The 26,142-nt window shown below is 47.8% G+C and overlaps 1 protein-coding gene across 4 annotated transcripts; it reads right to left on the reverse strand.

Annotated features, from left to right (window-relative positions):
* Positions 1-1,769: 1,769 nt before the first annotated feature.
* LOC126651034 (transmembrane protein 151B-like) lies at positions 1,770-24,570 on the reverse strand. Of its 4 annotated transcripts, none has more exons than XM_050336516.1 (3): positions 24,148-24,208; positions 8,051-18,482; positions 1,770-5,055 (listed from the first exon to the last, which is right to left on the reverse strand). In XM_050336516.1, the coding sequence occupies exons 2-3, from the start codon at positions 8,294-8,296 to the stop codon at positions 3,625-3,627; spliced, it is 1,677 nt and encodes a 558-aa protein (XP_050192473.1). In that variant the 5' UTR covers positions 8,297-18,482; positions 24,148-24,208; the 3' UTR covers positions 1,770-3,624. The 4 variants fall into 4 exon arrangements, with proteins under 4 accessions (XP_050192473.1, XP_050192474.1, XP_050192475.1 ...); XM_050336517.1 differs by lacking the exon at positions 24,148-24,208 and having other exon boundaries at positions 8,051-16,963; positions 18,173-23,757; XM_050336518.1 differs by lacking the exon at positions 8,051-18,482 and having other exon boundaries at positions 24,148-24,570.
* Positions 24,571-26,142: the final 1,572 nt, after the last annotated feature.

Raw genomic sequence — 26,142 nt, forward strand, 5'->3', positions numbered from 1 at the left:
TTCCTCACTTTGCTTTACTGTTCAGCCTCTTCTAATTATTAAGACCCAACAGGGCATCTGGGACAGGTTATCCCAGCGAGAAAGCACTCCAAAACACCCATGTCCACATGAGAAGCCATAGCCCTAAAAGTTCAACAAAACCTACTGGTGCATGCCACCACTCCATTGTCAAAGTAGTCGATCTGCAGTTGGATACAAAATCCCTGTGTTTTGTAAAAGATTTTTTCCATAGCGCTGCCTGGTTTGCACTCTTATTCAAGAATCTGTCCACTCCATCCTCTGACTTGGGATTTGAAGAGCAGTGTTAACCCCTACATTGCTACGGAGCAGATCCCTCATTCTGCATCAGGAAGCTGTGGCAATGGCAAGAGTGATTAAGAAGTAGTAATGAAGGGCTGCTAAAATACAGAGGTAATTCTGCTGTACAGATGGTTATTCAGGTGCTTCCTGAGTGGGAGATCTGTTGAAGCCAGCACATTCAGTCCCAGGCTAGAACAAGAGCTGCTCCCAACTTTTTGGTCGCCACCAGAGGCTACAGCAAGTCACAGTAGGAAGCTCCATGTGTGAGAGGGCTTTTGAAGCTTAGGGATGGCTTTTCAAATAAAAGCCCCAAAGTTGGGCCAGAACACAGTGGCTGCAGAAACAGAAACCCTCAACGCTTTCCAAACCCTGCCAGGGACAGCTCGAGAGCTACTGGATAATACAGTGGCTTTTGAGGACACGGAAAAGGGTTAAACTGCATATAAACTGTTTCAGTTCTCTGCCCAATCCATCATAACAGGGGGACTGCCAGAGCTTGTTCATGTCAGATAATAATACTGTTTAATGTGGCCACTTCTGAGGACTCCAATATAACTCTCCATCTTGAAATACATAATACAATACATAATACAAAACTGGCTATCCCAAGACCTTGGGTATGGTATTTAAAGTCATGGGTATCTGCAGTAGCAGCTCACAGGACGGCTGAAACTCATCCTTCCTGTATCAGGGCTAAGCTTGCCATAACTGAGTTATGCTGCTCATTTGGGAATTATGTTAGCTACAGCTGAACTCTGTTCTCTTTTAATTTATATTATTCTACCATCTTTTCCTTTCTTGTTTCTTGTCTTCCTCTCTACCACCTTCTTCAGTAAGCAAATGTGTTGAAATGTTCCAGCCTCTCTGTTTTAGCCTCCTCCAGCTCTTACATCTTTCATATGTGCTGGTTTTAACTTATTGTGTGAATAAAGATAAGGACAGGGAACCATATTAAAGACTTGTGTTGGCTTCATCTTCAGAATAAAAGGATGTCAGGTATGAGTCTGAGCTTTGAGTTCAGGCCTGATCCTTTCCTAGTTCCCCAACTCTCCCATCTCTCCCTGGGGGTGGCAGGTGGCATGGTGTACATGGGGGTCTAGGGATTACTGTATGGTGGATCGAAATTTGGATTTTTCTCTAAGTTTCAATGTTATCCAGTTTGGCCCCAGCCCAACCATAATCATTACTCCAAGCCCAAACTTGGTTTTTCCACGTGTCGGGGATGGTTATTTTTTTAGAGGTGATAAACTATCACATCATATGTGTTATCTATCTTTTGTGATAAATGCCAAGCTGTCAGAATGAAAATATCACATAAATCACACACGAAGTATTTACATTAAAAAAGATCAACTTGTAGGAATTTAAACAACCTTGCTGATGATTCCATCATTTGCAGCCGGTTAGCCAGGTATTGCCAATGTTTCCATTTCTGGAGTTGAAATAAACACAGCACATCAAAACAGTCATAAAACCAAAACAAAATGTATTTAACACGGTGCAACAGTCAATGCCGTTAGTCTGCAGACTTACATATAATCTACACAAACTAAGATGACATTACAAATCTCATATTGCATGTTGATACACACAGAACAGACCTGGGAGGAAGCACTTGTTCCCAGTCCCTCTGGGGGCTCAGTGTCTTACCTACTTGTAAGTTAGGGTGACACAACACTTTGTTCTTGACAGTGACCATATTGCAATTGTATTGCATTCTCTTGTGAGTCAGAGCAGACAACAATCTCCACCAGCCTCGTGACAAAATGGTATGGAGCTTGCTCAGCATATGACCATCCCTCATGGGTTGGAGGTTTGGCAGGTGCAAGGTCCCTGGTGGGTCCTCAGTGTGGCCACAAGTTTCTTGCATCCGTCCCTGGCTCTCAGAGGGTCTCTGGCCTAATCTGGAGGGCATCCCACAGCCCAGAGTGCAGTGGGTGCTCTGTCAAGACCAGACACCTTATGGATTTGGAATGGCTGGGACTAATTCCGGAAGATGCTACACCTGCTCCAGGGGAAGCCTTGTGGGAAGAGCCTGGAGGTCCAAGCAGGACTGGCCAGTGGGGCTGGCTCCCAGCTGTGCTCCCTGCCTGGGGCTGGGGTGTCACTGCATCTTGCCTGGGAAGGTGGCAGTGGGCTATGGGCCAAAAGCCCTCCCCAGGGCACACAGAAAGCTGAAAGATAACGTAGAGCAGTCCGACAACTGCTGTAATAGACATTGTGGGTGGAAGAGCTTCCTAACAGCTCCAGACTCCCTGTGGGAGGGTTAATACCATATTTACCTTTCCCTCTCCAGTCCCTCTTCCCTTGTCAAGCCTGCACTGTGCTGAGCAGGTGGTAGGAGTGAAACAACCACAGACCTACAGTACTAAAAATAGTGGCACTAACAGAGCACTGATCTACATTATGGCTCTCAACGATTGCTAACAAGGGTGGAGCTGGACAAGGGTAACTACAGCTGGAAACACAGCAGTGTCTCTGCTGCAGACCAGGCAGGGCAAGGTGAGCAAAGGGCATTTTGCTTTATTGGTGTATGTCACGGCTCCTGGAAGAAAGTCCTTAGCACTTCTCAGGGGCCTAATAATTTGTGGCTATGTGAGCAGTGACATTTGTGCTGTGACAACCTTACTTTTGTCCAATTACACTCTTAAAGATATCCTCACTGGCAAAACCCCAGAAAAACCGGAAAGCAGAAATAAGAGAACTAAAAAAATGAAGATGAAGGTAAAGCAAGAGGAGGAGCACATGAAGAAAGGAGAGAAGGAATAGCAGAAGAAGAGGAAAAAAGTTTGGGGAAAATAAAATAATAAAAAAAGCACTTCATTTGGGGTTTGCAGGAGGTGACTCAGCACCTGCAGATCTGAATTCTGCTTCTGAGTTGACTCTGGCTGGCTACGTGCCTTGCACCTTGCTCTATCTGAGTTTCTTACCTTGCAAAGCATCCAAGAGGGCAAATGTACTGGAAAAGCACAGGCTTTAAAAATCTTCCAGCATCCACAGCAGTTAAAGGTGACTGAAACATAAAAAAAGAATGCAGGTGGAATGGGAGGAGATGCAGGGAATCGAGGAGCAGAGAAAGGGTGAGGAGTGAAAGAGTGAGAGGAATGGGGAACAAAAGACTAGGGAGACCAGCCAGAGGGGGAGAAGTTCTTGGAAATGAGGTTATCTGTTGGTCAGAGTGAATATGTCCTCTTGCTGAAGGGGGAAGAGCTGAAGCTCATCCTGCTGACCTGCTGTGGAGACTGATGCTTGCAGGCTCCCCACTGGTGGCACCTCTGAAATCTGTGTCCCGGGGCAGAGAAGCCAAATAACCACAGAAACTTGTCACAGAGAGGTTTCTAGACAGGAAGAACGCCTGACGTAGAAATGCCGCCCATCGTGCCCCTCCGGCCTGTGCACAATCAGGACAGGGAAGAACCGGGCATCGTGGTAGGTTGGGGGGCTCTCGTTGACAGCCAGCTGGCTAGAGTAGGAGCAGCACTGCTCATCCTGGCAGCCCCGCTCCGCAATGCTGCTGCTGCGGCTCCTCCAAAGGCCTGTCCTGTGGGAGCCATGAATGCGGCAGAGGGAAAAGCGGCTGGTGTTGAGGGAGAGGCGGGAGTTGCCGCTGCAGCTGTGGAAAGCATGGCGTGAGAAGATGGAGGAGGTGCTGGAGGTATGGTTGCAGCGATCACAGCCATGGGCTGCCTCGCCGTAACGACACACTGTGTAGGTGTTGTAGGTCGGGGAGTTGGCCAGGTCCATGAGCATGGCCTCCGAGTAGCTTGGGATCAGCTGCCGGTTGGTGCAGATGTGCCACTCCAGCTCGGTGCTGTCCTGCGTGGTGTCTCGGGGCATGCGGTACCGGTACAAGGGCTCCTCTGCCGCGGTGGGGGCTGTGTACTCCAGGCCCAGCAGCTTCTCCACGTGGTAGTGGACATAAGCAGTCCGATACTCTATGAGTACCCTGAGCGGCCACGAAATCATCAGGATGGCTGCCACCCAGAAAGCATAGTGGGACACGTACCACGGGAGGTGATCCGGGTCTCCGTAGGCCATCATAAGCTCCTTAAAATCCACATTTTTAAGCTGCATGCCTTCCCTCACCTCCATGTAGTCATCCAGCCCCTCGATCTCTGTGAAGAAGTGAGCTCTCTGAGTCAGGTAAGAGTTCTCAGACTCAATGTTGGCAAAGCTGAAGCACTTGGTGAACCTCAACTTGGTGGCTGTATGGCTCTCCAAGCCCAGGAGCTCCTTGGAGATGTCCTTGTATCCACAGTGCGAGTAGTCAAATTCAGCTTCAGCCACGTGTGTGTTGACCCTCTCATGGTAGACCTGTGTGGTGGTGTAGGCGTCGCCATTGCGGTACCGGGTCACCTGCCGTGTTCGCCGTACAAAGTGATAGCTGATGGCCTTCCACCAGATGCACGGAGTGGCTTGCTGCATGCGGTTGATGCACTCATAGACACTGTCCACATCTGCCTTGTACTGCAGCTCTCTCTTGACATGGCAGTGCCAGCACTCCACCAGGTATACCACATACAGCATAGAGAGGAAGGCCAGTGGGATATAGACATAGCCATCTGAGCACGGGCTGTCATGGTAGATCATGGACTTGCCCTTGAAGGAGCTATCAAAGCTGAGCTTGGTGACTCGGGCCAGCTGACACCAGGCCACTGCACCCAGGCAGCCGTACATGAGGATGGAGAGGAGGAGGCATTTCCAGTGGGACTCTCGGCACATGCAAGCACTCAGGGACTGTTTCACGGGGCGTTGCTTCAGTCACACCGCCGTGCAAGGGAAGAGAAAGACAAAGAGAGAGCGAGGAACCCGTCAGTCAGGCCGCTTTGCACAACACACACAGTGACTGTTGCCTTCAAGACCGTGTCTGGCTTTGCTCTCAAACTGTCTGACTGGGACACCACCCTACTTAATATAAATGTGAATATAAATAGAAATACCCTGCCAGGGACAGAGGGCTCTGGACAAAGCTCCTCCCTTGCTTCCTCATGGCTCTGGGGAGGGAAGTTGTTTGTGTGGCAGTGAATTGCTGTGCCTGCACCCCAGTCAGATGGACCCCTCTTCAGGGGGCAAGATAGGTTCCCATCTCCTTCTTCCTGCCTGGGGCCAGCATCATTTACACACCCTGCCATCTTCTGACATTGAGAGGGCTTCACAGCAGGTGAACAGCCAAAAGTGTGGGGCTCTGGACTCGCCCCACTGCTTTGTAAGTGCCCGGTGCCTACGTGCCCGTGTGTTGCTGTCGAGGAGGCTCAGGAGCAGCATCCATTGCAGGGCTGCAGCCCCACAGGTTGTGCCAGTACAGGAGGACCAGCACTTCATGGAGCTAGAGCTGCTGCCTGACTCAGAGCTGACTCACACCCAGCACTGAAACCAACCAAATGATCGACACCATTTTCTTGGAGGTGAGCCATCAGGAAAATTACTAGATTCAAGCACATTTAGTTGGAAAAATTGTCAAGATTACAGCACAATGCAGCATAGCTTCAGGCTGGTTAGAAAACTAGCTCTGACCTATAATACCTGAAAGATTAAGTGTTGGAGCTGAGGGTGTATGCGTGAATATTTAAAATGTAGCACATCCCTCTCTTTCGAGTTCCAAAAATCAGGTTGCGAGTAGAGCCAGAGTTCGCACTCCTGTACGTCCACTTTGTCCCCTGAGACAGCGTGATTGCAGTCCTTATCCCAGCCCTGGCGCAGTATATCAGCTGCATTGTCATGCGAGGTTCAGCTGTATGAAAAATGCCAAATCAAGCCAGGCAGCTAGCGGAAACGGAGTTGTCTCCCAGCAAAGAGCAGCAGCAGCATGAGTTACATTACTGGCTGGCAGCTGCCTGTCTGTAGAAAGTGCGTGAAGAGAGACACCCTGCTGCCCTAGTAGGTAATGAGGAGGGCTGTCTGCATCCGTGTTGTTACTGCCATCCTCTGCCTCTCCCCTAACTGAGGAAATGCCAGTGAGAAAGCAGATACACACTGATACTCATGCATCATCATGCCCTCTGCTGAGCCTGATTTCATGCAAAAATAGAAGCACACAGTTACTCCTTGTCCCAAGGGGCCACCTCTAATGCATCAAACTGCTCCATAGATGCCAACAGATGCTAGGTTCAGGAAATGTCTTCTTTTTGTTTCTCCACAGAGAAATTTCTCCTCTGCTAAAGCTTATCTTGGACCTTCAGCAGTTAAGATTCAGTAAGTGATCTTGAACCAGAAAGGAATTTAAGTAGCAGCATCTTATGACTCAGGAAATAATAGCATGGAGCCACTAGAAAGAAGAGTTTGCTGTCCTCTCAATGAGATGGAAGCACTGGCATCTAACCTTGAAGGGCTGTAGAATCAGATTTAATGCTGCTGCCGTTTTTTTTTTTTTTTTTTTCTGAGACAGAGAACCACTTCTAGGTAACTATATAGGGGTTTACAACTTGCTATGAACACTGCAAAACTAGATTTCATGGGGTTTGGTTTTGATTTCATAGCTTTTAATCTGACACTGTGCAAGTGCAGAGCAATTTTATTGATTTTAAGGAGCTGCATCAGTATTCACCTTCAGGGACTTAGGGAAGAATCTGGGACCTGATTGTTCCTGATGCATCCAGAAGAAATCTGGCAAGAATTTCTATTCTTTTTCCAAAATTTTTTATGTATCCATGTGCCAGAATAAAGAATGACTCTTCTGGGCTGTATTCTGGCTGCTGTATTCTCTTTACAGCAGGTACAACAGGTGGAGAAAAGCTAAGTGTTTTATATAGTACAGGCTTCATAACTTCTGTAGGTAGGGCAGTGAAAAGACCTTAGTACGGGTGAGAATAAGGTTCTTTTTTCCGTAGCCGTTAGCAAGTAAACCTTGAAGAACTCCACGAAGTGGCTTCAGGCAGTCCCTAAATCAGCTGAAAAATAACTATAGAAGTTTTGGGAATGAATCGCCAAGTCTACATGCAGTTATGGAGAGTTTCATCTCTTGAAACTCTTGTCAAATGTCCACTGCTCAGTCTCAGAGTGCTTACTGTTCCAGTGTGGGCTTCTGCCCCAGCTGTATCCTGAACTCCACATATGAGCATCAGGCTCTCCTGACTCATGGGAAATCCACTTCAAATTACTGTTTTTTATCATTTGTCTCTTCTTGACATGAAACTAGAGTTTTTCAGTGCTAGATTAATGCAAAACCATGAAGAATTGCAAAGCTCTACCTTTGTTTTTTTCCCCTGAAGGTTCTTTGAGGTGAAAAAAACCTCTAAACATTAACATTTCTCTACTCCAGGCACTGAGACTATGCAGAAGAAAGCAGCTGGGCAATATTCTAATACATTACTTCATGTTCACATTCAGGCTTTCACAGGTACCTCTCATGTAAAATCGCTTACGGTTAATGCTGTGAAGAATGCCAGTGGACCTAGCAAAAAACACCCAGCAGTCAGTTTTAACGTGAGTGCTTAAGAAGTCCATGCAGCTCCAGGAACCCCATGTTTTTCCATGACTTGTTGGAAGTGCTGTCAACCTGTCCCTGGGCACAGCCCTGGGAGAAGGCTGTCCCACGTCAGTTACAGCACTATTTGCCAAAGGCACTGCAATCCCACCTTTCCTTTATCGCACTTTCCTTAACTAACAACTTCTCTGTGGCCCAACCTACAACCCAAAGGCTGGCTTCTGCCCAAGGGGTGATTCAAGCAGCCCCGCTGGTTAGGGCAATCAGTGGCTGTATCAGAGTGGCAAATGCCTCCTAATTGCTTATCTCTGTGAAATGCCATCTCACCTCTGGGGGATGAGATAGCTCTGGTTTCACCAGTCCTGAAGCAGCATCCAGCTGGGTTAGCAGTAGCTCTGAGGCTTGCAGGTCCAAGATGACATTTCTGTATGCATCCTCTGGAGGCACTTCAAAAATGGTCTTCAACCCACTGCACTGAAAGGGCTGGATCAGCCCAAGCCAGGTTTTCTCCACTGTTTTCATTGCAGCCTGTGGAAAAGGCAGCTTCTCTTGTCTTTGTATTACTGAAGGCATGCAGCCATAGAACCCACTGCCACATCTGATTCATACACCTACCTGTCCAGTTCAGCAGGACCTTCATGTTCAAAACCCTTTGGTGAAAACACAGTTTTTTTCTCCTGGCTCTTCTGACCCACCATCTCATTCCCACCACTGTTCCGAAGCAAATCACACTGTCTGGAAGTCCTCCATTACAAAAGGATCTCTTTTCCAGGATCTACCTCTCAGCTGTCCCACCTATTTCAAGTTCTGAACACATTCATCTGGTCTATATCCCCTTATGTCTCCTTCCTTTCACTGAAATATTTATCTAACACAATTATACTATTAGAAACACTACTAGAGTGTTTGTAAGAAAGACATGAAATAGAACATAATTACAATAAAGGTATCAGACGTTCAAAAATCTAATAAGTAAATATATCTTTTCATCTGTCTCTGCGTAACAAAATCATTAATGTATTAAGCCAGTGGCTCCCAGACTTTATTAATTAACATACCACCTTCTTGCAAGAATTATGTTTGTGGTACTACGTGAAATTTTCTCCTTTCCATGCATAGTGTTTCAGATCAAAACGGGGCAAGCTTGTATTTCTGGATGAGTACAATAAATACTTAAGGAAACTAGCAATTTCCATGATAACTTGGGTCAGCCAGTGAGCGGGAATTGAGTCCTCTGAGGAACGCTGTGGGATCCGTGTTGTTTTGATGTGGAATAAAAGCATAACTTCTGGAAAATCTTAATAGAGAAACATAATTGAAGAAAGCAAAGACAGGGAGCCTAACAGAAAGCCAGAGTCAAAACCAGAATAGATGGAGGCTCAGTCACCAGGCACTTTTTCCATGAGCCAGTACTTGCAGACTTGGGAGTCTAACACAAATCTATAGAGGTGTCCTTCCTCTCCTGGTTGCGGGGGCTTTCCTTTAGGCTTTGCTCCAGCGTTGACCTGAGAAACATCAGGTCAACATCAGGACAGATTAAATGAGACACAGGTTGCTGAGAGAAGTTGTGGATGCCCCATCACTGGAAGTGCTCAAGGACAGGTTGGACATGGCTTTGAGCAACCTAGTCTAGAGCAAGATGTCCCTGCTCATAGCAGAGGGGTTGCAACTAGATGGTCTTTGAAGGTCCCTGACAACCCAAACTGTTCTTTGATTCTAAAACCACGTATCGTGAAGAGGGATGAATTTGTCAAATCAAATGTTTCACCCAAAAGGTCCCAACCAGCTCTCATGATAGTAAAATTTGTAAATATCTCCTGTTTTGGAAGGAATGCTGTGAAGAAGCATAGCTGAGCTGTCAGTATCATTGTTTATGAATTTCAAGTTGTGTTAAAAATAAACACTGTAAATAACACCTTGCTATGCTCTGGCATGCTGCTGAACCACTTTCAGAGGCCTCTCTTCTCATTGCACCCGACTGGATTGGAAATTCCTAACTCTTACCAAACTGTCCATAATCACATGCTAAAATTCACTTTAATTTTTCACACTTAAAAACAATAATCAAAAAATATTTGCCAGCTTCTCTAGTAGATCTCAGCATGAATGGGGAAAATGCCATGAGTAAGAGGTGGCATGTGTGGGGAGGGCTGTCGGTGTCTGTGCTGTGAGCCTTGCGGAGAGGGACAAGGTTTAGGGATGGCCCTGCCCCGAGCTGTCCCTTGTCCCAGACAGTCAGTCAGCCCTACAGCACTGCTCTGAATTTGCTTTGGGGTTCTTAGGCCCATCATTTCCAGAAACCTCAAGCAGAGCAAAGGGCCTGTGTACCACACAAAATGAAGTCAACTCCAAATCCTCCCATCCTCTGTTTGCTGCCTGGTGGTGTGGAGCATTCTAAGACACTAAATGATAGATGCTATTTAATTTGTTGCCACAGCTGCTGGAAAATAGTCTGGAAAGCCCTAACTGCCAATGCAAAACAGGAATTTCAACTGCCACCTGTAGCAGACAGGAGTTTCCAGGTTGGCAACATTTCGATTATTTCTCCTTTAAGAAACCTTGTTTGCAAATGATAAAACATCCAGGCAGTGGCTGAAAGGGCAATTGCCTTCAAAGACGCCCTCTGATGGCAGATGCCCAAGATCAAAAGCAGGTATGCAAGGGCGGACTGGAGCCTCCCTTGCACGGGCACACCCACCCACTACTCCTCCTGGCTCAACAGCAGCCAGACCAGGTTCTGGCTGCAGCAACCATAATTAAAATAATTAAAACGTGGTCTGTGTTACAAGATCATGCAGATTTGGGCTGTTAATCTTGTGTAGTATAAGGGGTGGAAGGAGAGTGGAGGGGGAGCGCACAGCCTGGCATGCCCCCTGCTTAGCATCTGGAGCCAAGTGTGCTCTGGTGGCAAGAGCAAAGGGTTGGTGGCCAGGGTTTGTCTCTTTGACCCATCCCTTGACTCCTCACAAGCGACCAGATTTAGGACACTGGGAGGTAAGTTGTAGCTGGTGACCATGCTGTATGAGCCTGCAAGTGACTGCATTGGGGGCGGCCAAGGATGAAAAAAATTAATTTCCTTCAAACTCCGATTTTTCCTTAAAAGGTATACTTGAAATGTAACAATGATGCTAGAGAACCAGAACATTTCTGGGTAAGCGAATTGTGCTTGTCAGTCAAGGTCCCCTTTCTCCTGACAAGTACATAAGAATGAATCAATTCCCCAAGGTCCAAGTTGAGGTGGTCTGGGTATCCCCATTGTTCCATGGGAGCTGTCCCTTAGCAGGAGGAGGAAGTGACACACTGCCACACTCAGAGAAGCCCAGACTGATTCCACCAGCCCAGGTTTTTGAGTACCTAACCTGAAACTCTGGAGCCTCTGTTTTACCAGTGTTGGGTCACTGCTTTCGCTGACCTCTGGATACAAGCATACCTGATAGCAGGACTCTCCCACTAGCCACATGGCAGGGATCCTTATGGTAGAACAAACAGCCAGACAGTTCTTTAGCACTTATAGGGAGACACAGAAATTTCTCCTACCAACATTGAGAGGTTATTCTGGGTCAGAAAAGTTCAGCTTATATTACAACCCAAATTACATTTACACCTTAAGACTGCGAGACACTATGCCTTTCCCCCATAGCTCCTGTATCTCACAGACAATGCAATTTCACTCTACCATCCTGTGTACAGCCCAATAACTAGTGGCTGGTAAAAGCTCATCTTCTTTAAAGACATTCTAACTGATAGACTAAAAGAAATGAAGAACCTGCAATCCTCTTTATAATTTGTTCTGGTGATGAAATTTTATTGCCATTGTAATTTTGTCTCACTTCAGCCCCCATTCATGGCAGTGAGGATGCCCATTCTCCAAGTGATGAAAGACTCCTTTCATATGATTGCCTTCTTTCTCTGAAGATATTTCTCCATGCTAATTATTACATCCCTCAGCCTTCTTTTTGACAATTTAAATGAGCCAAGGTCTTCAAGTCCTTCACTGCTCTAGCTCTTTTTGATGCTCTGCCCTCTCTTTAGCACCTTGAGATCCTTCTGAAGTCTGTATCCTGCAAGTAAATACAGGAGTTCAGCACTTATTTCACTGTCATCACAGCAAAACATAAAATCACCTTCCATTCCCACTGATTCCCCCCATTTTTACTGCCTTCAAGAGTTGCATTAGTAGATTTCTGCCTAGCAACATCCCAGGAATTCATGTTCAACCACTCACTCTCTTGACTCCCAGGTATTTTTTGAGTCACTGTTTCTGAGGACAGCTGAAGGGTTGGCTGCACTCTCCACCCTGAGATGTGTAACTTCAGGTTTGGCTTTGGATTGAATAACTAAATTATCAAATGAAGCAGATCCCTTAAGAGAATTGTGCTTGTCTCATCGTTACAGACCTGCCTGCTAATGTTTGTGCCAACTGTAAATGTTACCAGCAGTAATTTTATGCTTAATTCCAGTGGGTAGTGTCATATATGGTAATTATTCCTGCAGAACCCTGCCAGTCTAATGGCTAAATATCCCATTAACTTATACAAGACAACTGTTTTCACAAAGCTAAGTGTCAATCACAAAAACAAGGCTGTAAGCATTATGTGGTCACTGAGGTGCTCCTCACACTTCCTGTGCTCACTGCCAGGAATAATTCCACATGCAGTTCTGCATACAATACTTAGAGAACTTCTCCCAAAGCTTCAGTAGAGCACATTATCACCTAGTTTGCTGTTACTGTATGCTCTTCATCAGTAGCTGTATTTTACTCCAAAAGTAGCTGTTTAGCAGTATGGACTTGAAGCCCATTTTTTTCTAGCTGCCTCAGTAATGCTTACAGCATGCACATGGTTACAGTGACAATGGGAAAATCTTGTTTTGTCCCCTTCTGGTTTTGGCAAAATAAATTTGAACTGAAAGTTGCCAAATTGACAACAATAGGTGAAGAAATAGTCTGTGTCCAAAGGCAATGCAGAATCATATTCTTCAAAAATTTGATCTATAATTTTGCCTTATCCTTGCTATTCCTTCATAGATCTCTACTGACAAAACGACTTTTTCCTCTTCTGTCAGCCTTCATTCTTCAGTCTCCTTGAAAACTCCTGCACGAGCTGTATAAGCAGAAAACATGCTGCCATAGCATGAATTTATTCTGTTTGTTTTGTGGACAGTTTGGGTCCCAAGTTTGACTGTCTGTATCTGGTTCACAGACGGACATCTGTGTTCCACAATTTCAAAAGCATTAAAATTCTCCTTTGGGGAAATCATGCCAAAATTGTTTCCTGTCTTTTTAAACCCCACGTGCATTTGTCCTTGGTGGCTGACCTCAAGAGCTGCAATTTTGCTGAAGCAAAATGCTATCATGTCTATAATGAAAGAATGAGAGAAAGCAGAGGGTAGCAAAGACATGGCCTGAATGGAAAATGAGAAATCAGGGGGAAACATGGAAGGTGGGAAGAAGTGAAGGACGGAAAAGGATAGACAAGACATGCTCAAATGCCAGTGTTGAGGCAGGGGAAGGGTGCTGTCAGGTGAGGACAGAGACCACCCAGCCTGGGCAGGGGCAGGAGGGAATCAGCCCTAGAGAAAGGACCAAGGTGAACATCAACAGAAGAAGCACTGAGCCTGACAGCACAAAAGCACTGTATGAGCCAGCAGTCCTCCCAGTCCATCTATGACCTGGAAAACAGCTACTCCTGAATGGCTGCTTTCTCGCTGCTGTTTTTTCTCCAAAAAACAGATCTATGTCCCTATTTCCTCCCCACAGCCTGGGGGGTGGGATAAAGTTGTGCTAAATTGGCCCAGAGAGGCCACGGAGGTGACAGCATGCTGCAGGACTGATGCTGCAGCTGTGTCTCAGAAAGATATGCAGCATCACAGCATGTTCCTGCTCCCTGCCAAGACCCGGCTTTGGGGCTACAGGGTGTCTTTAACTGTCTTCAACAACAAAATGACCTCCCAACTTGGGATTACTCGTGTAAGCAGAGCCAATCTTATATTTTTATTTTTACCTCTTTTACTTAGCAAGAATAATCTTCTTGTCCATGGGGAAAAAAAAGAGTGGTGGAAGCACTGACAGAGAACTGGAAGAAAATAAATAAAACTAGGGAAGAAAGAAGAATGGTGGATAAATTAATACCAGTCATAATTGAAACTGCCTCTGTGGATTTATGCTTGTGATTAATACATCCCAAAGAGATACCCAAATGGGAAGGAATAATTAACAGCCACAAGTCATACACTTTGGCAGATGGTGACCTGCCTGGATGAAAGTAGAATTTTCTTTCTAACTATGAGAGATTTCTTCATCTTGGTCCCACCTCTGGATGGACATAGCAGGACATAACACGGAGAGGACCACTGAGTCCCTGATAGACAAAGCCTAGCCTAGGCTGTGCTGTTAATCATAACTGAGGTGAGCCCTGACACTGTGACCAGCCTCTGGTGCTGAGAAAAGGCTTCACCACTTCTACAGTGGACAGGGATGATACAAGAAGAACAAGCAGATTTCTATCCACTGTCCCAAAGCAGCCACAACAGATGCAGGTGCATCTATCATCTTCCAGCTCCTGAGATAATCCTGGCGTCTGGGGTGGTCAGGGAGAAGACGACTGCACAAGTGTCACAGTAGAACATCTTAATGCTTTCCAGGGCCAAATGAACTCCTAGGTCAGATCCTTATTAGTACACTGAGCCTGCAGGGCTGTGCTAAACCAGATGTTGGTGTAACGGTGAGTAGAAGTGCTCCTTCACCATGTGACCGAACCTGGGCACTGCGTGGGGTATCAGTAATAAGGCCTGGTGAGGGAAAAGGGAGATATTACGACAGTAATCTCATCAATCCCCTCCTGGGGAACCCGAAACAAAATTCCTCCTGCCATCCATCTTGAACGACAAGAAGCCCATTACCCCTAACTCATGCTGAGCCAGTAGCAAGTGCTATCAGCATGGCTGCAAGCACAGGGGGAAAGGAAATAAAAGAGATAGAAGGCAACAAAAAAAAAAGTCATTTTGCATCAAAGATAATTGCACTGCAGTCCATGAACAAGTAGCACATTGGTTGCTGCACGTATATTTTAGATGCACCATTTGCTCTTCTGCCACAAAACTCCTGTGAGAATGAAAACTCCTGCAGGCAGGGGCCATGTTGTCAATGCACAGCAGAAATGCTGTTACTAGGTTTGAAAATAATAATCTGCACTCCAAGTGTTTGTAGCGTCACTGACTCAGACATTCACTTTGGCAACTGCCCTCCTGTGGTGAGCAGGGATCACCTGGTTTCTCATTTTAATCCATGCAGAGATTCAATCTCCTCCTTCCATCAACGGAGCTGTCAGGAGAAACACCTCAGGGTAGGAAGGTGCATCAAGTCAAAACTATGAAAAGACACAAATATTGCTGATCCACCTGAACTTCAGATGCCAGCCCTGAAATACCATACAGTCTGTTATTTCACAACATTCACCCTTAGGAATTGTACCCAGCATCTGAAGATGAGGAAAGAAGACGTCTGGATGGAAGGAGCCTCCAGTCCTCTTAAATGTCAGATTCAGCATTAACTCTTGCAGGATACTCCTGAGTTCTTCAAGTAGAAATAAAGGAAATCTCAGAAAGTAAAGACATTTGGATCCCAGACAATATATATGCTGTTCATTGCAGCAGGATGGGAAAGCCACTCACTAAAATGCAAGGGTACATATGTGAGTGTCGTGAAGAATTTGGCCCTAGACACATCCATGGGTGACACTTCCACATGCTGCTCCAAGGAAAGCTGTGCAATTACATTTTCAGTTCCAAGGAATCCTAGCAACAAAGTGGTCACCATTTACAAAATAGAAATTACGGCTATTTTAGCGGCAGCTTCTTACAAGAGCACAAAAATGCTGCACTAACAAAATCATTGCTTCTCCCCCCAGATTGCTTATGTTGCTGTCACTGGCTTTTGACTTGGTAACAACACAAAGAGCGCACTTGGTGGCAGAGAATTTTTCCCAGTAATGCCAATGCTGGGTATGAGTTCATCAGGAAAGAAAAGCTGGGATTCAGCTAGGATTTGAGCTGCCTCAGAGCAAGAGAGTAGCTCTAAGAACAGTTCTTTTTTTCTATACTTCTAGTACCCATCATGCTTAGTTCATATTACCTACTCTTCTGCCTTGCATATTTGTGGTTTCTGGTAGACACAGGATGAATTTTACAGGTATAACATGGCTTACCTCAACACTTACCAGTTAACTGATAAACGCATCACATAGCCTCAGGAAAGCTCCTGGGATGCAGTTCCCAGCCACTGCCAGATTAGTGAGACCAAGTGATTGACATGAGGCTGTGCCACTCAGTATTTTTCAGCTTGCTTCGTGCCTAGCCAGCTGCTTGCCCCCTACCACAGCCAGTCCTGCTGCATGGAGGTTTCTGGGCAGGTGCCCTTGCCCCTGCTCCCACTCTGCAGGGAAATCCTGAAAGGGCTGATGGCAGCATGCATCTATCCACTTGTCCTGTGGTTGCAGAGTGGAGCTGTCCTCACCTTGGCAGGAGCAGGCTTTAGTCTGCTACAGCCTGTGAAAGCCAGACCCAGCTCCCTGTACCCCTGGACAAGCTGCTGGCAACACAAAGGTGCCACAGCCCTCGGGGATCAGCTAGGTGCAACTTCCTGACTGGTGCACTGGTGTTACCAGTGGCTTTGCTGAGACGAGGGGAAAACTGACACCAGCCAAGGAAAACAGAAGGGATGGTGGGACCAACTACCATTGCTTCAGTCCAGGAAGGATGGGGACAGGAGGGAGGAGAATGGGGGAGAGTAGCTATCTACCAGCCTCTGTGTGCTTGATGAAGTCTCAGCTGGGTTTAACAGGAATCCTGTAAAACCTGCTTCTCCCTCAGTTTACACAGAAGATACAGCTCTCCAGGGGAAGGAGAGGAGTGGGCAGGAGGCTGCCAGTGCTCAAGCCAGTGTGTGTTCTCCTGTGCTGTGCACACGATCAGCCTGCAGCATGGAATGTTAGTGCCATAGTTCAGTGGTGTACTAAAGCTTGTCCCTTCCCACTCCCAGGTTCCCAGGGTCACCAGTGCTCTTATCCTTGAGGACCATGTCCTGTGCCTTACTGTTCTCATCATCGCCACAGGTCTTGGGTGTCCTGCCCGACGTTCCCTCAACATCAACATGGGGAAGTGAGGAACTGATGTGAAGCCAAGCTAGACAACAGCCATGGACCAGTTTCTCCAGGGGGGAAGCAGGGGGCCAGGGAAGACAGCCTAGTGAGGAAGAAGCCAGTGGAGTGTTAGTTCTGCACCAGCTGTTTGCAGCCTAGTCATCAAATGCTTCTGTTTAGAGAATTTGTAAATTAGAAAAATAGTTAATTATTATGAATACTTTTTAATCTTTGCTTACTCTAAAGGAACACCTTAGGATTTAAATGGAGTATATAGAAACAGCTCTCAAGTCCTCAGAAGAAATATGATCCAGGATTGATCCAAGCTCCAGAGAAGTCTGGGGAAGTCTTTCAAAGGGAACTGTGAATGAAGCTTTGCCCAGAACCACGACATTTTATTTTTATTCTCATTTATTTGAAATGCCATCCTTTTATTCTAGTAAAATCAGAACAATATGGCTCTGTGCTTTGACCTATCAACCTCCAGCCTTCCCATGTGTGACCTCGCAGTTGGAGGCCGTCAGCCACACTTCAGCAGAGGAACTGCCAGCCCCACAGTGCTGGGCTGCTGCAGCTGAGTCTGTGCCCATGTCAGGTCCCTCGTGCTGCTGAGATGAGCATCCCTTGCAATAATATTCAGCCACTGCTCAGGCTTCAGCTGCTCTGTCAGATGTGGGAGTGTGTTTCCCCATCTCTGCACCTTCCTGAACACAGCTGCAACCTCATCACTGTCAGGTTTTTATAAGGGTACTCAGGTTAAGATGAGGTAGTATCCCAGCAGCTAATGTTTTCTGTGAAAAACAAGGTTTCATCATAAATATTACTTTTCTCTCCCTCTTGCTTCTCTCTGTGACACATTCTGCAATAACATGATGGCACATCAGGTGAAAACTTAACTGGAAATTAATTTAAGCACTAAATGGTTAAAAGGGATCCTGGGATCCAGGACACCTCATTTTTATTTCTTGACTTGACTTTGACCCATGTCATGGTGCCAGCACACCTTTTTTATACCTCCTGAAGACACTGAAAAAATAGCATTTATAAACTAATTTCACATAAGCATTGAAGCACCACTTGGAAGGAAGGCACCTCATCTGCATGTGAGCTATTGCATCCTGCCACTCCGAGTATCAGCTGGTGGGAAGCGGAGGATTTAGCTCCTGCCCTGGTCTGCTGACAGTCAGTCCCCTGCAGAGGACCACAGAACATCTCAGGCCTGAAGACAGACTGTCATTCCCACATTTTCAGCACATGCTCTCACTATTGTCCTCCTCCACCAGGTACTGGCACCTCTGGCTGGCCATCTTACCTCCAGGCAGCCATGAGGGAGTTCTTCTCCTTTCTTTGGTCCTCAGAGGGACACTCATGCTGGCATCACCCTCCTGGCAGATGCTGCAACCCCAGTCTCCACAGTGCTCTGCGATTCCTCTGCCCATTGCAGGGTCAGGGACATGGCCTGGCTTGTGCCTGGGGCATTCAGGCTCTTCTAGCTCGTGTCCTCCAGGACACACCATGCTGGTTTGCAAGAGGTACTCAAAGTAAGATGCCGATGCTCCATGCTGAACCACTTTGTTACCACATTAATCGAATGTTGTATTCCACAATTCCCAGTCCAGCTCCTAAGGGCAATCAATCACATGGCTATGAAGAAGGCCTCCAGCCATAAATGCATCACCACAAATCACTTATCTCCCAAAGACAAATATGTTGTGATCCGCAAAAGTCTCTGATTGATCCTACTCTCTTCCCTGGGAAGGTCAGATTATTCAGACTCCATATTTGCAAGTCACCTCAATTACCTACTTTTAGCTTCCTTGCCAGGAGTGTGATGCTTTGTGATCTGCTCTTTGCTCTTTCCTGTGAGCTCCTACCTTGCTGGTCCCCACTCTCACCAGCTGGCTGTTTCCACCCACCTGCCCAGAGGCCCAGTATTACCAGTCTTTCCTTAAGAAGGCCTCTGCTGGCTGAATGCTGAACTGGGATGTGCAACACCTCAGATGTATAGAAACAATGCCATGTCTGAGTTGGAATTCTCTGTACATTCTTCACCTGATGTAAAGCCCTGGAAGTCAAAAGTTTGTGCATTTCATGGGGCGTGAGCCCCTTCATCCTTTCCCAGTTGCATGTGTGGCACCTTGAGAGAGGCTGCCAGCGTAACCAGACACCATTTCACAACTTTAACTCAACACCAGGAGGGCTGCCAGCCTCCTGGTGCTGCTGAGCTACTGGCGCCATGCACAGCCAGGCTCCTCCATCCTTCCCACTCACCATCTGTCCTGCCCGTTTGAGGCACTTTTCTTGCTTGTTTTCATGGCTGCAGAGATGTGCTGTGGGCAGAGCAGCCAGCACTCAGAGAGCAGCTGACATGGGTGGCTGTCAGAGGCAGCTTCAACCCCTGACCTGCCTTGTTTGCTCCTGTTGGCAGAGACTCATCCAGCTCCACTGCAGCAGCATCCCCACCATAACACCGTGTCGGCTCTTTTGTGCAGTGCTGTTTAAATGAAGCTACCCTGTTAGAGTTTTGGGGAGTTCACAAAGCTGTTACAGCAATAGTGACCTCAAAAAGTTTCAGTGTGTGCTATTTTTAACTTTACAGGTCTTAAGCTCAGAGGAACATGATGAACGATTAGAGTCTGAAAGTGAACTATATTTTCCATGATTAGAACTTAAAAACTAATTAACTGCTTAACCATGCTTTTCCAAAAAGTAGAACTCCTACTCTAAGTGGAAACTCAGACACAGCCTTATCTACAGTCTAACAGTGTAACAGTCTCACTGTAACAATGGAAGAGTCTTAGGGTGCTGAAGATAGCTCAGCAGCCACTGCTTTTGGTGTCAACTCATGACCATGTGCCAGGACACACCTAGAAACAAGCCCTACTCATTATGGAACCACTTGGGGATATTTCACTGCTTTTATTCTCTATTTCCACAATGTCCCTGGTCACTGGCAATGATTTGAGCTATTTTCTTCAAAAGTGTAGAAACAGATGAGAGGAAATAAAGTGCTCCATTCCCAGGAAGAAGATACCTCCTCCCTCACTTCTTGCAATGACTTGTACTCACTGAAAAGTATCCTTGGTATATACACTTCCCTTCTTGAGGGAGATCATCATCTGGGGTCTCTGAAGTGAGAAAGGGAGAACCAGGAGAGTATTTGGGGGGTCAAAAAAGTGTGCAGACCCATTGCTTTTCCGCTGGTATCAGGTGACTGTCTATCTGAAAGAATAGCATTAGGAACCAGGTCTGAAGGGGAATTACCACCCCTAGCACTAGTCTGTCCCTTTCCCATGAGACAACATCTACATAGTTAACAGCTATTTGCCTAAATTGTCCTTATAACCTTCCAGAGGCAGAACCACACAAGTTCCCCAGTTGCTCCAGCCCAGTGTTTCATTGAGAAAATTCCTTTACTGGCAAGATTGGGAAAGTCAGCCAGAAGGAGCAACTCACTTCAGTCTCAGCCACAGTGGCGAGGCACACTCTTTCTTTGGAGAGGACGGAAGACTCTGCCTGTAGAATCCCACACAGTTGGAGCCAAGGCTGCCCTTCAAAGCTCAGATACATTAATTTGATATTTCCTATCTATTTTTTAAAACCCTTGACAGTTTCTCAAGTGAAGTGGAGAAGACAGCCAACTCCAGGGCACCAAGAACAGACATGTGATCAGAAGATAAAGTGGGACATCGAAAAGAACAAAAGCAGAAAAAAAGACGCGATGCTTACAGCGTGGATATTCTTACGACAGAATCTGCAATGCAAATACTGCCTGGAACTGTAGGATCATGCAAAAAAGCTTTCCAGTTCCTCAGATACCACTCCTGCTGCACTTTTTCCTTTGTCTTTACAAGGGAAGTCATCTGGAACAAGGAATGAGGAGCACTACTTGGTTTATGTTTAATGAAATAAAGCAAGGGTAGGAGGGGAAGAAAGGGTCTTGTTCTGTTTGACCTTCACTCAAGAGAGGGAATATCATGCACTACCTAAAAAAAAGAACTGTTTTGTCAGTCATACTCACTTGGGATGGTGACAGCCTTCCACCAGGCTAACCATCAGCTATCATTCAGGGGGTTAGCTGAGCAGGTCTTTTGCATGACGACTGGAAGTGCTATAGGGAAGGAAAAGTGAAGCTTCCCTAGGAATCATGTCTCACATTTCCTGTCCTCCTCTGGCCCTGCGCAGCTCTTGAAGGGGGAGGTTTACATAGAGATAGCCTCTCACTGGAGATTGATACACAATGGTCCCTCTGCAACTTTTGCTTAAAAGGTGGTGGGGAACATTATCCTCCATCACAGCCCCTGTGCCTGCCCTTCTCTCTATCCCCTGCACCTGGGCTTGTTTCTCATGAGTACAGAAGTCTTGGAAATGACAGGACTATCAAGAAAGAGGAGGGTGCCACAGAGGCAGGGGTGTGTAAATGGGCTCCTGCAGATCTGCAAGGGAGCAGAGTTGATCAGACTGTGGAGATTTGCTGGTGAAGAACAGGCATGTACAGCGGACCTGATAAACCTGAAAAGGTTGTCTGCCCCTCGCTGCCTCTGCCACCTCTCATCCACCTGGGTACAACTCAGCCCACAGACGGGGACAATTTAAAGGTAACTGGTCTAAGTTATTAAGGGCTTTATGCCTGGTGTTTTTAATGCCATAAAATAAGCCTTGACAAATTAAATAAATGTTAGGGGAAAGGGATAAAAAAGCTGGAGAACTGGATATCTCTTCAGCGGCAAACTTAAGAGGAAAGGTGCCAGCTATGTTTTGACCTGACGGCCTCTGAAGCAGTAGCCTGCAAACAAGCACTGTGTGTTTTTTCTTAACTTGTAACACCCCCTTGGTGCTGCTGTGACCACAAACAGCGCTTTTCAAATGAGCTTCTGTTGCACTTCCCACTGGCAGTAAGAGGCAAATGAGGCAGTTTTAAGTGGCCTCTCTCTTCTGCAACATCTCCATCAGAGAGCCGATGACCATAGGTTTCAGGCACATCAACCCGTGAGGTTTTCCCTTTTATTTAAATGGCTTAACTGATTACATTATGTCATGCCCAATTAAAGTTCTTAAATATGGAAGAGAAGATAAAGCCAGGCATGGACAGCTGTTTGACTCTGCCAGTACAGAACAAGTACATTCAGCAAAGTCAGCACTAAACCTATATGGTCCTTGGCACAAGAAGGCAAGGGCCATGACAGGTAACTGAACTGCCACGCTCCTTCCTGCTCCACAGCCGCACCTTTGCTTGTCTTTCTTTTAAAAATAAAAACGTAGACTTCAGACACATTCTCTGTTAATAGCTCATGTTGATTTATTACCCAACAAAGGCAATTTTCAGTCATTGTCACCATTTAGGTCCATGCATTTGGTCTAAGTGAAATCCATGAATGGCAAGGTTGAACAGAGAAGCCCATGAAATGCCCATTTAATACCAATACTGGGCACTTACATGCAACTGCAGGTCCAGGTGCAAAAAATCTATTTACATGGTGATGTGGAAAGCATGAGGAAAGGACCAATACTGTAGGACTGCAGTGTTAAGATATCACTGTTACAAGCATTTGAGATATAGACTCAAATGTGCAATGTTAGTGTTGGAACAGAAGAAAAACTGAGAACAGGATGAGTGAAGCAAGATATAATGTGCTTAGCAGAGAGATCAAGTGCTTTAGTGTCTAGAAATGGCTTAGATGTTTTCATGGTGTACTTAATGTATTGGAAAGCCTTCAGTAGCTCCTGGTCCTAGACCAAATAAATCAAAAAATCCCTTCCAGCATTAACCATGTATTGATCTTCTGCAGGGCTGTAATTACATTGGGGAGCTCTACCACTGGAACAGCAGCTGTATCCTGGATCCAGCCACAGCTCTTCATGATGAACTGTGTCACAGGTGTTTAAAAAGCAATCAAACAGGAGAAAACCCTAATTTTCACCTATGGAGGACAGTTTTTCAACCTGAGCTGTAAAGTCAATTTTCAATTAAAGGTGGTTTAAAAAGTGCTGTTTGGTTTTAGCCTAAGTATACTGTAGAGTCACATAGACTTTGTTGAGGCTACTGGATCTTGACTATAGGATTATGAGACTGCTGATGAGCATGGGACCTGTTAACAAAAGCTTTAGGCAGACTAACTGTACAACACAATGTTCCAGGGCTGCTTTCACTTATGTTTTCAGTCTTCTCTGCCTGCTTCAAGGCTGCTCTCTGTATTCCTGGGAGCATGTACATCTGTTGTAAACTGCATAGTACAAAGAAAATTCACTCACTTCCATGATCCGCACATGGATTACACAATGTAAATGGCAGACGTGTCAAAACTGTTGGAAACAAAGGCTACATTAGGTATAGAAGAAATCCCCAGGCACTTCTAAAACAGGGTAGCTTGCTGTCCTGAGTGTGCAGGATTGCACATGCACTGTCACCTAGTGTCACACAGCCCTGCAGTTCTGTCTGGCCAATACCTTGTGGCTCAGGATTCTGTGTCAACACTCAGACACATCCATCATTCCCTCTCTATGCTATGCAAGGCAAAAGTGAGTGCTTCACAGATGACCTGAAGAAACATACTAAGCTATATTTTCTCCACTGTCTTCTACTGCCGATTAGGTAACAGGAGTGCCTAGGCCCCAAGGGAAAAGGAGAGGCATGACCTCTTCCTTTGCCCCAAAACACCTGAAAGCCACAGACCCCCAGGCTGCAAGCCCCTTCTCACGCTCAATATGTCCCTCCGGCCACTTCCACTAGTTCCTCGCAAAGCTGCAGTCGTCTTGACCATTTCACAGGTCCCAGGGAAGCGGTAGGCTCTCCTAGGCCAAACGCCACGGGGCTCACGTAGCCAAACTTCAACTGGGCTGGCCCGCTTTCCCCCCGGTGCATCGTTCCGGTGCGGGGCCGGTGGCTCAGCGGCCGCCCGAGCCCGGCAGCAGCGCACGGCTGAGCGCGGGGCTCCGTCGGTAAAACCCCGCACCCAGCGACAGCGGGGCTGCGGTCGCCCCGCCGTCGCGGGGGGCTCGGCGCGGCCGCTGGGGTCTCGCCGGCGGCCCCGGCGCTGCAGGGCGCGGCGGGGCACGGCCCCGCACCGCACCGCACCGCGGCTGCAGGTAGCCGGGCGGGCTGTAGCTACGCTCCTCGGTTCTCCCCGCGTTGCAAAAACCCCCCAGTCGGGGCCCCCTCCTCCGGCCCCGGCTCCCCGGTTTCCCCCACGCCCCCGTCGGCCCGCCCCCAGCCCCTCGGTGGGGTTGCCTTTGCCCCTCCGGTCTCCCCCGGCCCGGTCCGGGGCGGACGCCCCCGCCGCCGCTCACCTCCTCCCGCACGGCGGCGGCGGCGGCCCCCGGCGCGGGGGTGCTGCCCGGCCCGCTCTCAGCAGCCGCCTCGGCTTCCCCCTCCGAGGACATCCTTGGCCATCACCGGCAGTGGCGGCGGCGGCTGCCGGACCCCGGGACAGCGGAGCCCCCCGCGGGCCGCGCCCCGCACCGTGGCCAGGGCGAGCCGCCCCCGCGCCCAGGGCCGCCCTGCCGGGTGCTCCGGACTCCCTCCACCATCCCAGGCAGGCGGGCAGGGAGGGACGGAGGGAGGCGGCGGAGGGGAGGAGAGAAAGACGAGGCGGAGTGGGGGGTGTCCCTGCCGCTCCCGGCCCCCCCAGGTGGGCAGGCGATCGCCCGGCGGCTCCCGACGCGCCTCTGCGGGCGGCTGGGAGATGCGGCGTGTGACCCCCCCTTCCCGAGGGACGACCTCCGAACCCCTACCCTTCCCAGGGTGTCCCCTCCTGTCTCCTTCTCGGGGATAGCCTCGCTGCTCCCTCCACGAGTGCGCCCCCGCCCACCCCGCCCCAGGGATGCGCCCCCGCAGCCGGGCACCCCCTCCCAGCGCGTCTTCAACGCCCCCGCTGCCGGCGCCGCAGCCCCGGCCACTTTCCCCGCTTTTCCCAGAACCCGCATTTTGCCCGGGCTGGCGGCGGGACGCGGCCTGGCAGCGGGAGAAGGAGAAGGCGGAGGAGGAGGCAGGTTGCCCTGGGGAAGCGCTCCCGCACGGAGCAGCCGGACAAACTTGCCCGGCGCAGCCCGGGGATGCCCCGCTTCCCTCCCTGGTCTCTGGACGCGCGCACCGGGGGTAGAGGACAGCGCTGCTGGGACGGAGCCCCGGGGCTGCCCCAGCATCGCGACCCTGCTGCCCACCTTCACCTCCTTTTTCCCGGAGGAGTAGCTGGCACAGGAAATGGAGGTACCCAGCTGCTCCTGCACCTTCCTATCCTCCTTACGGCCTCAGCCTCTGCTGTGGTTTCATCTGCCTCCTGCACAGGTCTCCCCTCTCAATTGCAGCCTCCTGCAAACTCCCTGCACTCTCAACATTTCTTGCTCCTGCCTGCATCTTACACTCAGTGCATCCAGTCATGATCGTCCCTCCTGCTGATCAGGACTGGTGTACTGCACCATCTTACTTTGGCATGTTTGCTTCATGTTTCATTACACTCTTGTGTCGCTCATCTCATTTGATCCATTTCTCTCACTGTGCCCTGGAGCAGCATATTTTTTAAATCCTTCATAAAAATCTTGTGAACAGGCAATTGAACACTCTTGAAGCATCAACCTTCACTTTAATATTCATACTTCAACTCCTGCCACAACATGCTTGCTGCTTTTTCAGGCATGCTGCTCTGGAAAACTCCACTCTGGTTTCAAGGCACTCAGTCTGTGTAAGAGATTGGTTAGAAGGACTGTAGAGCAGAGAATAATGCTTAGTGTGTGAATGCACAGAGAAAAAAAAAAAAAACCAAACTGATATTTTCTAGAAGTTGGGCTCTGATAAATCCAAATTTTAGGATATTCATTGCATTGGACAAGTTTTGGCTGATGCCAGATGGAGAAACCTACCCATTTTTGGAGATGCAGGATGCCCATGAGAGACAATTGACAAACTCCCTTTGCCTCACATGTCTCTGGCTCACGCTGCAGTGCAGCTACTACCACTGTAGCTAGAGATACGTGTGCCTTGTCCTCCCCTGATGACAGGAATGGCATTTCTTTGGCTGCACCCAATATATACGTTCAAAGCAGTCTGGCTTTTACTTCTCTCAGCCCTGTAGAGGAATTGTCAAATGCACAGTGGAAGGCAATACAATGCAGGTTTATAAACCACATGAAAACGCACATTTAAAATACCCTATTTCCTTTCTGTAAGTGGTGCAATGGGCAATGATCTCTGGAGGATAAGACAGTCAGCAGATGGGCAGGGAGTAGGTCACATCTGGGACACAGAAAGGAGCCATAAAGAATGCATAAGGAGTGCCTGTGACTTAC

The sequence above is a fragment of the Myiozetetes cayanensis genome, unplaced genomic scaffold, assembly GCF_022539395.1.
Source record: "Myiozetetes cayanensis isolate MyiCay16 unplaced genomic scaffold, myiCay2020 scf6-25, whole genome shotgun sequence".
In the NCBI taxonomy this organism is placed as follows: domain Eukaryota; kingdom Metazoa; phylum Chordata; class Aves; order Passeriformes; family Tyrannidae; genus Myiozetetes; species Myiozetetes cayanensis.